This window comes from Lynx canadensis, chromosome D1 (assembly GCF_007474595.2).
Source record: "Lynx canadensis isolate LIC74 chromosome D1, mLynCan4.pri.v2, whole genome shotgun sequence".
NCBI lineage: Eukaryota > Metazoa > Chordata > Mammalia > Carnivora > Felidae > Lynx > Lynx canadensis.
In genome coordinates this window covers 101,761,478-101,773,949 of record NC_044312.2, presented here as the reverse complement: position 1 = coordinate 101,773,949, position 12,472 = coordinate 101,761,478, and the positions used below count along the sequence as shown (strand labels likewise).

General features: G+C 37.7%; 1 protein-coding gene across 1 annotated transcript; it reads right to left on the bottom strand.

Annotated features, from left to right (window-relative positions):
- Positions 1-8,973: 8,973 nt before the first annotated feature.
- On the bottom strand, positions 8,974-9,921 carry LOC115525570 (olfactory receptor 8J3-like). Its single transcript, XM_030332805.1, has one exon. The coding sequence runs from the start codon at positions 9,919-9,921 to the stop codon at positions 8,974-8,976; it is 948 nt and encodes a 315-aa protein (XP_030188665.1).
- Positions 9,922-12,472: the final 2,551 nt, after the last annotated feature.

Here is a 12,472-nt window from a genome sequence, read left to right as displayed (position 1 = left end):
GCTCAGTTGATTGAGTTTCCAACTCTTGATTTTGGCTCAGGTCATGATCCCAGCATTGTGGATTGAGCTCTGAGTTGGGCTCCATGCTCAGGGCTTAAGATTCATTCTCTCTCTCTCTTCTTCTTCTGCCCCTCTCCCCCCACACTCTAAAAAGGGGGGGGAGGCAATAAAATAAAATTTTTATTTATTGGTCTGCTCATAAAAGATCTTTCTGTAGACTATTAGCTTTCAGACTCAACATTTTTGTGTCACAAACCACAGAAATAAATAGTTATTACATGATGGCAATGAAATTAATAAATATATCCAGAATGATACTCTCATTACCCGGCATGCACTTACCTTGCATGTTCTTTTGTGTTCGAATAGAAACTGTTTTACGTATCAGATGAAGAGTTAATACCCAAAATCTATAAAGAACTTCTCAAACTCAACACCCGAAAAACAAAGAATCTGGTGAAGAAATGGCAAAAGACATGAATAGACACTTCACCAAAGAAGACATCCAGATGGCCAACTGACACATGAGAAAATGCTCCACATCACTCATCATCAGGGAAATACAAATCAAAACCACAATGGGATACCACCTCACACCTGTCAGAATGGCTAACATTAACAACTCAGGCAACAATAGATGTTGGTGAGGATGTGGAGAAAGAGGATCTCTTTTGAATTGCTGGTGGGAATGCAAGCTGGTGCAGCCACTCTGGAAAACAGTATGGAGGTTCCTCAAAAAACTAAAACTAGAACTACCCTATGACCCCGCAATTGCAGTATTAGGCATTTATCCACGGGATACAGGTGTGCTGTTTCGAAGGGGCACATGCACCCAATGTTTATTGCAGCGCTATCAATAATAACCAAAGTATGGAAAGAGCCCAAATGTCTATTGATGGATGAATGGATAAAGAAGATGTGGTATATATATATATATATATATATATATATATATATATATATATACAATGGAGTATTCTTCAGCAATCAAAAAGAATGAAATCTTGCCATTTGCAACTATGTGGATGGAACTTATGCTAAGTGAAATTAGTCAGTCAGAGAAAGACAAATATCATACAACTACACTCATATGAATACCTTAAGACACAGAACACATGAACATAAGGGAAGGGAAGCAAAAATAATGTAAAAACAGGGAGGAGGACAAAACATAAGAGACTCTTAAATATGGAGAACAAACAGAGGGTTACTGGAGGGGTTGTGGGAGGGGGGATGGGCTAAATGGGTAAGGGACATTAACGAATATACTCCTGAAATCATTGCTGCACTATATGCTAACTAATTTGGATGTAAATTTTAAAAAATAGAAAAATATATAACTACAAAAAATATTTCAAAAAAAGAATCTGTTCTAATTAATTGAAATATTACAGTTAAGATTCTAAAAATGGAATCATGATCTACTTACTAGTAGTTACAACACAGTTCCAAAAGCTACACGCTAGCATAACACACACCATCACCAATCTCACTAATCTGAGTAGATGAGCAACTTACCGATAAACAGATCTAAGCAACACCTCCCATCCTGATCAATAAGCAAGACTGTGCACATTCCACCCTTTTCTTGGTTATGTCCAACTGCTACTCCCTTAGGAGCCTATCTCAATTAACTCATTCACTCTTTCAATAATATATATTGAGAACCATTCATTTCCAAGCACTACTGTCTGAGAACTGAGCAGCCAAAGAATAGGCAGTAGACTAGACTGGAAAGAAAGCTTTACCTCAATTTCCTTTATTTTTCTGGTCTCTTTTCTTCTCAATTGTTTTGCTTCACTACAACACACAAAATTCTGACATTTGTACAGACAAACCATTTTACTTTGTATTAAAAGTAAAGCATGAATTATATTTAAAAGTATATGTAAACTTTTATAATCTCATCCCTTAATATTTTTATAATAGCAATTCCATTCAATTCTCTCTACGAGCAGTGGACATCCACTGGTCCAGTTAATCAAACTGGTCTCCACTTGTCAATAACAGCATGCCCTTCCTTGCTTCTCTACTTTGTTCTTGCCATTTCCAGTGCAGTAAAACCTTGGTTTGCAAGCATAATTCATTCCAGAAATAGGCTTGTAATTTAAAGCATTTGTTTATCAAAGTGAATTTCCCCTTAAGAAATAATGGAAACTCAGATGATTCGTTGTCAAACTCCAAAATATTCATATAAAAAATGAATTACAGGGGCGCCTGGGTGGCGCAGTCGGTTAAGCGTCCGACTTCAGCCAGGTCACGATCTCGCGGTCCGGGAGTTCGAGCCCCGCATCGGGCTCTGGGCTGATGGCTCAGAGCCTGGAGCTTGTTTCCGATTCTGTGTCTCCCTCTCTCTCTGCCCCTCCCCCGTTCATGCTCTGTCTCTCTCTGTCCCAAAAATAAATAAACGTTGAAAAAATTAAAAAAAAAATGAATTACAATACTGTAATATAATACAGAATAATAAAGAAAATACAAAATATAAAGACAAATAAACAATTAACCTGCATTTACCTTTGAAAACCTTCTTGGTTGATGTGAGGGAGATGAATGACAGGAGGGTTATCGTCTGGGACAACTTTCACTATAACTAACGGAACCACTGCTATCTATTGGCCCAATGGAATCTTTTTATTTTCCTGCAGCTTTAACAAAGAACTTATCCAATGATCTAGAATGAAGCAAAACATTCCCAAGCTTAGTCTTGTATGGAAAAGCAAAGGACTGTCCATAGGTGCTTCGAAGTCACAAAAAATACACTAGCGCCAGTTGTGGGCTTCATCCAAAGTTCTGAAAAATCACTGATTTCTGCCAGGCACCAGAGCCTGAGACTGAGCATCCAAGCATGGGAGATGATCACCCACAATCCCGCAGTGAGAGAGAGAGAGAGAAAGATTGAAGATCCTTTGGTTTATTCGTGATCATGTTACTTTCAGCATCATGTACTGCTTGCATTGCAAGACATCACTCATTTATCAAATTAAATTATTATAAATGTTTGCTCATCTTGTGGAACACTCACAGAACAAGTTACTTGCAATCCAAGGTTTTACTGTACTCTTCTTTACAAGAAAAATGGATGATGAAAGGAACATTCTTTTATCCTTAATGCCTGTTGAAACATCATCTATTCTGTGAAGAGCTACTTCCCATGTTAACATATTTCATATGTTTTTTCTAGAATCACTTGAGACATAATTCATTTATAGTTCTCGCCACGTGTATAACGACCATCTGTATCCATACGTCTTCCCTTTCTAGATGTTAGTTAGACATTTTAAAATTGAGAGCCATGATGGTTTTTTGTCATTTCCTAGTGCAGTCTCTTCTACATGTTAGATAATAAAGAAATAAATAGTAACATTCGGTTAACTATTTTGAGATTAATATCATAATAATTATATTTGAATATTTCTTCCTCTTATTCTTATAAATGCAAAATCAGAGAAAACAGTTTACTTTTATTTTACGAAATGCACTAGTCCATCATGTTATACTCTATTTAATTTAAAAAAATTTCACATTTATTTATTTGAGAGAGACAGAGCGTGAGTGGGGGAGGGGCAGAGAGCGAGAGGGAGACACAGAATCCAAAGCAGGCTCCGGGCTCCCAGCTGTCGTCAGCACAGAGCCCAATGTGGGGCATGAACTCACAGACCATGAAATCATGACCTGAGCTGAGGTCAGATGCTTAACCGACTGAGCCACCCAGGCACCCTCTACTCTATTTAATTTTTAAAATTCTTATCTTGAGCTGCTACAGGATTGTTAATAAGTCAATAAGTCAAAGCCCACCATTTTGAAATATATTCTTATCTACCCAGGTAGAAGGTGCTCCTCTTTCTTCACACAATGGGTCTGAATAGCAGGTGACTGCACGTATTTATTAGTGTCTCTGTCCCAAAAGATCTTGCCTCACAGCATGATGCAAGCAAGATTATTAGAAAAATTACAGTCCCTGTTCAATTGATACCTCGAGAAAGCTTTGAAGGTTTATTGATGTGATTCCCTGTTTGTAAAGAACTGCATATCTATATCTCTGTCATTAGTACAGTATTATTGCTCTAAGGTTCTCCTAACTCTTAAAATATTATGATTAGTTAATTTTTAAACATTATTTTTGTGGTAGTAGATGATTAGTGTCAATCTTTGAGATTTAAAGGCAGGTGTGAATTACATTTTTAAAACTCTCATAACTTCCTGTGAGATGAGTATCTATTTCCTTTAAGGACCTCCCCCTTAATGCTGTATGCACAGGGCATTTGGTAAAAGCTCTGGGCATTAGTTTCCACCCTAGTCACTTTGACCTAGATGATGAATAAGAAATATGTTGCCAATGGTGCATGGGGAATGAAGTGTGGATACGTGAATTTTATACACTGGCTATGAATTTAAAATTTTCTCCCATCCTTTGAGCAAAAAGTTAACTATAACACTGGGCTGCGATATAATGAAGAAGGGGATGGAGTCTTACATTTCTTTTCCATGATGTATTAAAAAGACACTGTGAAGGAGAAAATATAGCAAAGGCTTAAAAATCACATGCTGCTTACATTGTGTAAATGATGATCTCGCTAGGGAAAGATCAAGATAGGAAATTGTATATGTTTGAACTACATGTTCCAGATATTAAGTAATACTTTGAATGTATACTGCCTTTTTCTTCTGCGTCCCTGTTTGGGGAACACATCTGGTACAATTGGCTAAATATCCCATCTCTACTTGTGTCTTGTTATAAAATGCCGCGACTTGAGGTTTGGCATTGAGATGCTTGTCCATTATGTACAGTACAACACTTAAAAACAAACAAAATCCTGAGGAGCAGTGATTCTGAACAAGGCATTCAATGCTGAATGTAATTAAAAGGACACTCTTACTAATGAATCAGAAATAATTGTTTATTTTTTAAATGTTTATTTATTTTTGAGAGAGAGAGAGAGACAGAGGATGAGCAGGGAAGGGGCAGAGAGACGGGGAGACACAGAATCCGAAGAATGCTCCAGGCTCTGAGCTGTCAGCACAGAGCCGGATGCAGGGCTCGAACTCCAGAACCATGAGATCATGACCCGAACCAAAGTCGGACACTTAACTGACTGAGCCACCCAGGCACCTCTGAATCAGAAATATTTAAAGAGTATGGGGCACCTCGGTTAAGTGTCTGACTACAGCTCAGGTCATGATCTCATGGTTCCTGAGTTCGAACCCCGCATCTGGCTCTGTACTGATAGCTCAGACCCTGGAGCCTGCTTTGGATTCTGCGTCTCCCTCTCTCTCTGCTCCTCCCCCATTCATGCGCTGTCTCTCTCTGTCTCTCAAAAATAAATAAACATTAAAAAATAAAAAGAAATATGTAAAGAGTTCAGAAATTACGTTCGATTCCTCAATTCTTTTTTTTAATCTTAAAATATTGTATCAGGTAAAACAATTAAATAAACTACAACTGATAGAAGACATTTTATAAACGGTCATGGAAAACCATACCTACATTTTATATGGGAATCCAGAAACTTTATTCCATGAATCCTGCATGTACATTTACCCGATGGTCCTGTTTAATGTCAATCCATACCTTCCTATTCAGACTTGTAGCAATCACTGTCAGTATCCATAAGTATTTCATGGCTTAGCTCCTCCTAAGCATCCATTTCCTCACTCATGTCTCATCACAAACAAGATTTATAAGGCATAGTGTCTGCGAATAAATGTATAATAAAACCATGCTCAGTGAACAGAACTTGGCTGATCAGACAAGTGTAGTAAATTAAGGATTTCCATCTTGTAACATTAGACTAGATCAATAATATTTTAACATCAACAGTGGGTGCATACTAAAAGACTCTACATGGGACACCTGGGTGGCTCAGTTGGTTAAGCATCTGACTCTTGATTTCGGCTCAGGTCATGATCTCATGGTTCAAGAGTTGAAGCCACATGTCGGGCTCTATGATGACAGTGCAGAGACTGCTTGGGATTCTCTCTCTCTCTCTCTGCCTCTCCCCTGCTCATGTTCTATCTCTCTCTCTCTCTCTCTCTCTCTCTCAAAATAAATAAATAAACCTAAAAAAATAAATTAAACACTACATAATTTTATTCTTTCCTATTATTTAGTGGATCTATACATTCCCATACCTAAGTTCAGGGTAATAAGAAGATTCCAAAGGACTTTGTGGTCTCCTTGCTTACTAAAGCGTCTGCTCTAGCTGTTCATTCTAAAACTAGGACCATTCATCAATAATTTTACAAAAAATTAAAGGAAACAAGGGACAATGCAAAGTATCCACTAAAGGCTTTGTCACGATGTTAGTATAACTGATAAAAGAAAACATTTTCGGGGAGCCTGGGTGTCTCAATTGACTAAGCATCTGCCTCTTAACCTTGGTTTGGGATTCTGTCTCTGCCTCTCTCCCCCCCCACCCCACTCCCTCTCTGTCTCTCTCTCTCTCAAAATAAATAAACTTAAAAAAAAACCCAACATTTCTCTGGGATGCCTCAAATTTCTTCTCCCCAAATTGGGTAGTTTAGAAAGAATTTAACTTAATTAGGGAGGAAATTAGTAGGGAAGAGTTTAAAAAGGATTTGGGGGGCAGGTAATCTAAGGATACCTCAATTACAATTCTTTCATGTCTATGAGTCTAATTTTGTTTTGTAGGATTGCATTTCTTTTCTTATATCATAATTCTTTTTTTTTTTTAATTTTTTTTTTTTAATTTTTTTTTTCAACGTTTATTTATTTTTGGGACAGAGAGAGACAGAGCATGAACGGGGGAGGGGCAGAGAGAGAGGGAGACACAGAATCGGAAACAGGCTTCAGGCTCTGAGCCATCAGCCCAGAGCCCGACGCGGGGCTCGAACTCACGGACCGCGAGATCGTGACCTGGCTGAAGTCGGACGCTCAACCGACTGCGCCACCCAGGCGCCCCATCTTATATCACAATTCTTATGCCTATTTAGTGCCTATACTTGAAGAAGATCTTCAACACTGGAATTCATTTATAAGTAATGTGAACATACCCATAGCAGGTTAACATGATTTTCCATATACAGGCATACCTCAAAGATTTTGAAGGTTAAGTTGCACACCACTGTTATAAATAAAGTATCACAATAAAGCAAATCAAATGAATTTTTTTGTTTTCCTAAGGCATATAAAAATTACGTTTACACTATAGTCTATTAAGTGTGCAATAGCAGTATGTCTAAAAAACAATGTACATAACTTAATTTAAACAACTTTATTGCTAAAATATGCTAACCATCAACGGAACTTTCAGTAATTCATAACCACTGGCCACAGATTACCATAACAAACGTTTGGAATATCACAAGAATTACCAAAATGTGCTAGAGACACAAAGTAAGCAAATGCTTTTGGAAAAATCATGCTGCTAGACTTGCTCAAAACAGGGTTGCCACAAACATTTTTAAAAACAGGAATGTCTGTGAGGTGCAATAAAGCAAAATGCAATGAAATGACAGATGCCCATATCTCTTCCAGTTTAGTTCTTTGACTATTTGTCAAGACTCATTCCTAAGGGTAAGTGTTGAAATCAGCCATAGAGCTGATTAAAATATGGATTTATTAACCTTTTTCTGGTGATGCTGGTTCAATAGGTCCATAATACCATCTGGTTACCTCTATTCAAAATTGTACAATAGAGATTGGTGTATACTCACTGATCAAAAACTCTCAAAAAACAGCAAAAAAGTCTATTACAACAACAAAAATTTCCCTCTAATGATACAAGGAATTCTCACAAACATGATCCCTGGAATGTCTAATGATATCACAGTACAGGACATATACACAATAAAGAAGACTGAGAGAGTAGGGAAAAAAGAAAATCCTCCAGTAAATTTATGAATCAACACGAAAATATCAATGACTGTCCTCTGGGTCTTTCACTGAAAAGTTATATAAATTGTATTAATTTCATTAAAATAATTTCAATCGGGGGCGCGGGGGGGGGGTCAGTTGGTTAAGTGTCCGACTTCAGCTCAGGTCATGATCTCACAGCTGAGGAGTTCGAGCCCCGTGTTGGGTTCTGTGCTGACAGCTCAGAGCCTGGAACCTGCTTCAGATTCTGTGTCTCCCTCCCTCTTTATCCCTCCCCTGCTCAAGCTCTGTCTCTCTCTTTCAAAAATAAATAAACATTAAAAAAATTAAAAGGTAAAAATTTTTTTAAATTAAAAATAAAATAAAATAATGTCAATCATATTTAGTGTTCAGAATGTAAATTCATCAGTATTATATGTTTTTTTTTTAATCAGACAGTGGTAAGGAGTTTTATTTTAAACATATTTTTCAGTTCAGTTTTATTCACTTGGCTTTGAAGAGGATTTTAACTATCTGGATTATAGTTCTTCAAAATGCAGTGATCCACTACACCCCAACATACCCAGGCACAAAGCAAAAACAGAAACCAAAGGATAAGAAGGATCAATTTACTTCTCTCAGCTGTATTTTATTACTTTGTTCAAGTTTATTTACTTTTTTTAAACATACGTCTCTCCCAATTCCTGGAAATATTTCTTTAAAAATTTTCTTGTAACATTTATTTATTATTGAGAGACAGAGAGACACAGAGCATGAGCAGGGGAGGGGGAGACACAGAATCCTAAGCAGGCCCCAGACTCTGAGCTGTCATCACAGAACCCGCCAGACTCGGGGCTCAAACTCGCAAACTGTGAGATCATGACTGGAGCCTAAGTCGGTCGCCCAACTGACTGAGCCACTCAGGTGCCCCGAAATATTTCTTTTAAAATTGGGTATGAAGTTAGTGAGCAATGCTTGTTTCTGTAACAACCTCATATTTCCAAGAACTTGAGTTTACTTTTTAATTCAATGCTTCCCAAATTCTAGCTCCTTTTAATTCCTGGGATTAATTGTAAACCTATGTCAGCCACCTGTTTGCTTTCTCCGACATGTGGTAACCTATCTTAACCATCTCATCATTGATGTATAGAGCTCTAAAATTACACTGATTTTAAAGAATAGCATGAAATTGTTAGAAATCTCTGTAAGGCAGCCTTCACATCCTTATTCCGCAGGCTGTAGATCATGGGATTCAACATGGGGATCACCAGTGTATAAAACACGGAAGCAATTTTATCAGTATCCAATGAGTAGTTAGTTTGAGGTTGCAAATACATGAAGAGAAGGGTCCCATAGAACACAGTGACAGCCATCATATGTGAAGCACATGTGGAAAAGGCTTTTTTCCTTCCTTCTGATGAACGCATCCTTAGAATGGACAAAACAATGTTGAAATAAGATACTACAACTATTATCAAGGATAAGATCAAATTTGTAGCTGCGGATATAAATACTATTGTCTCTGGAAGGTAAGTATCAGAGCAGGACAATGTTAACAGTGGGACAATATCACAGAAGAAATGATTGATTACATTGGAAGAGCAATAAGACAGAGAAAATATACAATATGAAACCACAATACCTGTGGAAAAGCCATAGAGGTATGTGAGGGATACCAGCAGAAGGCAGATCTGTGGAGATACCACCACCATGTAAAGCAGGGGGTTACAAATGGCCACATAGCGGTCATAAGCCATCACAGCTAACGTGAGCACCTCGGCTACAATGAAAAATAAGAACCCTCCCAGTTGGGTGGCACATTCATAGTATGAGGTGGTTTTCTTCTGTACTAAAAAATTGATCAGCATTTTAGGGGCAATGACAGTAGAATCGCCAAGATTGATGATAGCCAAATGGCGCAGGAAGAAGTACATGGGGGTTTGAAGTTGAGAGTCAACACTGGTGAGGGTGATGATGCCCAGATTCCCTGCCATGGTCAGCCCATAGATCACCAGGAAAACAAAGAAGAGTGGAATCTGGAGCTCTGGGCGGTCTGAGACTCCCATGAGAATGAACTCAGTCACCAGGGTGAGGTTCCCTGGAGCCATGTAAGGGTTTGGAAAATCATCTGTTTGGAGAAGAAAAGAAGTGGTTACAAACTCTAAAGATTTATTTTTTAGGACTTTCATTAGGCAGTAAGGGTAATTCTTTAGGTGAGATTTCCTGGAATGATGTATGAATCTAACTCGGTTATTGAAATCAAGGTGCTAGGACTAGTAAATAAACTACAGTCATTTGGAAGAGAGAAAAAGCAAGTGCAGCAAATTAAATAGATGACCCAGCTTCATTCATTATTGGAGGATTTCCTTCCTCACATTCTTATTCAGTTTTGAATATCTTATTAGCTTGCCAGGTATTTGAAGCCATGATTTCTATCTTATATGTCTCTTGAGTGTGAAAAGCCTTGAGGAATTGTATGCCTTCAAAAAATCCAATTTCTCCTTGTGATTTCTTAATCTGGGACTTGTTGCTTTATTGTAAGATTGGATGATTCTAGTCACTATCCTGCCCCATTGTCTTTATCCTATCTTTCTATAACTTCTAGCTGATGGACATTGAATTTGCAATTTCTACCATCCATATCTGTTAACTGTTTTTTCTCATTTTCCATTTTATTAACCCAGACAAAAATACTTGGAAATATGTCTTTTTTTTACGTTTATTTATTTATTTATTTATTTACTTGATAAACACAGAGAGAGAGCATACACAAGCAGGGGAAGGACAAAGGGAGAGGGAGAGAGAGACTCCCAAGCAGGTTCCACTCTGTCCTTCCAGAGCCCAATGCAGAGCTCTACTCACAAACTGTGAGATCATGACCTGAGCCAAAATCAAGAGTTGGGTGCTTTACTGACTAAGCCACCCAGGTGCCCTGGAAATATGTCTTTTATTTTTTAGATGACTTATTTTCTCTTCAGCTTTCAGAAAATAAGACCTGTAAAAATTACAAATATTTGTAAAACAACCCATTATGCTTTATTGGATACTATTTCTTTTTCCTTTTTTTTCTCATAACTTTTCCTTCTTGCCTCACAAGTTATAAAGTTCCATCATGGTTATTTTTAATCAGTATTTTTAACTTATAGAATATTATAACATTATTTTAAAAACATAATATATCTGGCCTTTGTTTTTAGTTGACCTTTATCTTGCATATTTTCCTACTTTTGACATATTTCACTACTGCAATGATAATAAACATCCTTACATTATAAAACCTCTATGATAATTTCATTGCGTATATTTCCCAACGGATCAGCATGCTATTATAATATGACTGAATATTTTCCTAGAGTTGCTTGTTTCGAGAATGGTCATCTGTTCCTAACTAAGCCAATTAGAATCCCTTCCCAATTACAACTGATAGTTCCAGTGGTGGGCACCTGTCCAAAAGAGTACCATGATTGCCTCTTCTATGAAGATCTTGTGTTACATTCTAGAGAATCAAGACTATATCATCATATAACATAACATCCACCATTTAGCAGAAGTTTAAGTATTCTTGCACATAAACACACAAAATTAATAGTAATAATAATAATAATAAAAGTGAGTAGGAGGAAATGTTCGGACATGATGGATATGGTTATGATATGTTGTGGTGATGGATTCACTGATGTAACTCCAGACTCATCAAATTGTACCCATCAAACATGTATAAGCTTTTTGTACGTCAACCATACCTCAATAAAGTGGTCTAAAAAAAAGACTACAGGTCATAAATGCCTGAACTGTTAAAGCTCAAGTTGTTGACATTTTCTCTCTTACAATAGGATGGAATGGAGAACCATTCTGCAGTGAGAAAAAATGAATGAAGCAACAATATAGAAAGAATCAGAGGGGCGCCTGGGTGGCGCAGTCGGTTAAGCGTCCGACTTCAGCCAGGTCACGATCTCGCCGTCCGTGAGTTCGAGCCCCGCGTCGGGCTCTGGGCTGATGGCTCCGAGCCTGGGGCCTGTTTCCGATTCTGTGTCTCCCTGTCTCTCTGCCCCTCCCCCGTTCATGCTCTGTCTCTCTCTGTCCCAAAAACAAATAAACGTTGAAAAAAAAAATTTTAGAAAGAATCAGAAAAAACAAGACCAAAAATAACTTCTAAAATTAGAGTATTTACTACATCATCATTCTTTTCTTGGTTTCTTTGAGCCATTTTCTTATTCAAGGGAGAGAGAGAGAGAGAGAGAGAGAGACTGTGAGTGGGGAAGAGGCGGACAGAGAGGGAGACAGAATATGAAGCAGTCTCCAGGCTCTTAGCTGACAGCACAGAGCCTGACATGGGCGTCACATTCATGGACCACAAGATCATGATCTGAGCCAAAGTTGGATGCTCAACTGACCAAGCCACCCAGGAACCCCGAGCCATCTCCTTACCTATTTATTTACCAAGTATTTGTTTATTTCCTACTTGTGCAAGAGAATGTTCAGTCTCCAGATAAATTACTTGTCCCTCAGTTCATGAGACTTCTATTCCAATAATAAAGAAGAGACAAAGGCTGGTAATGGAACTTATAAATGAGATAATTGAAGGTTGTAATAAACACAATAAATAAATTGAATGAAAACATACATTAGTACAACCTGGGATGATGATATCACATAGGA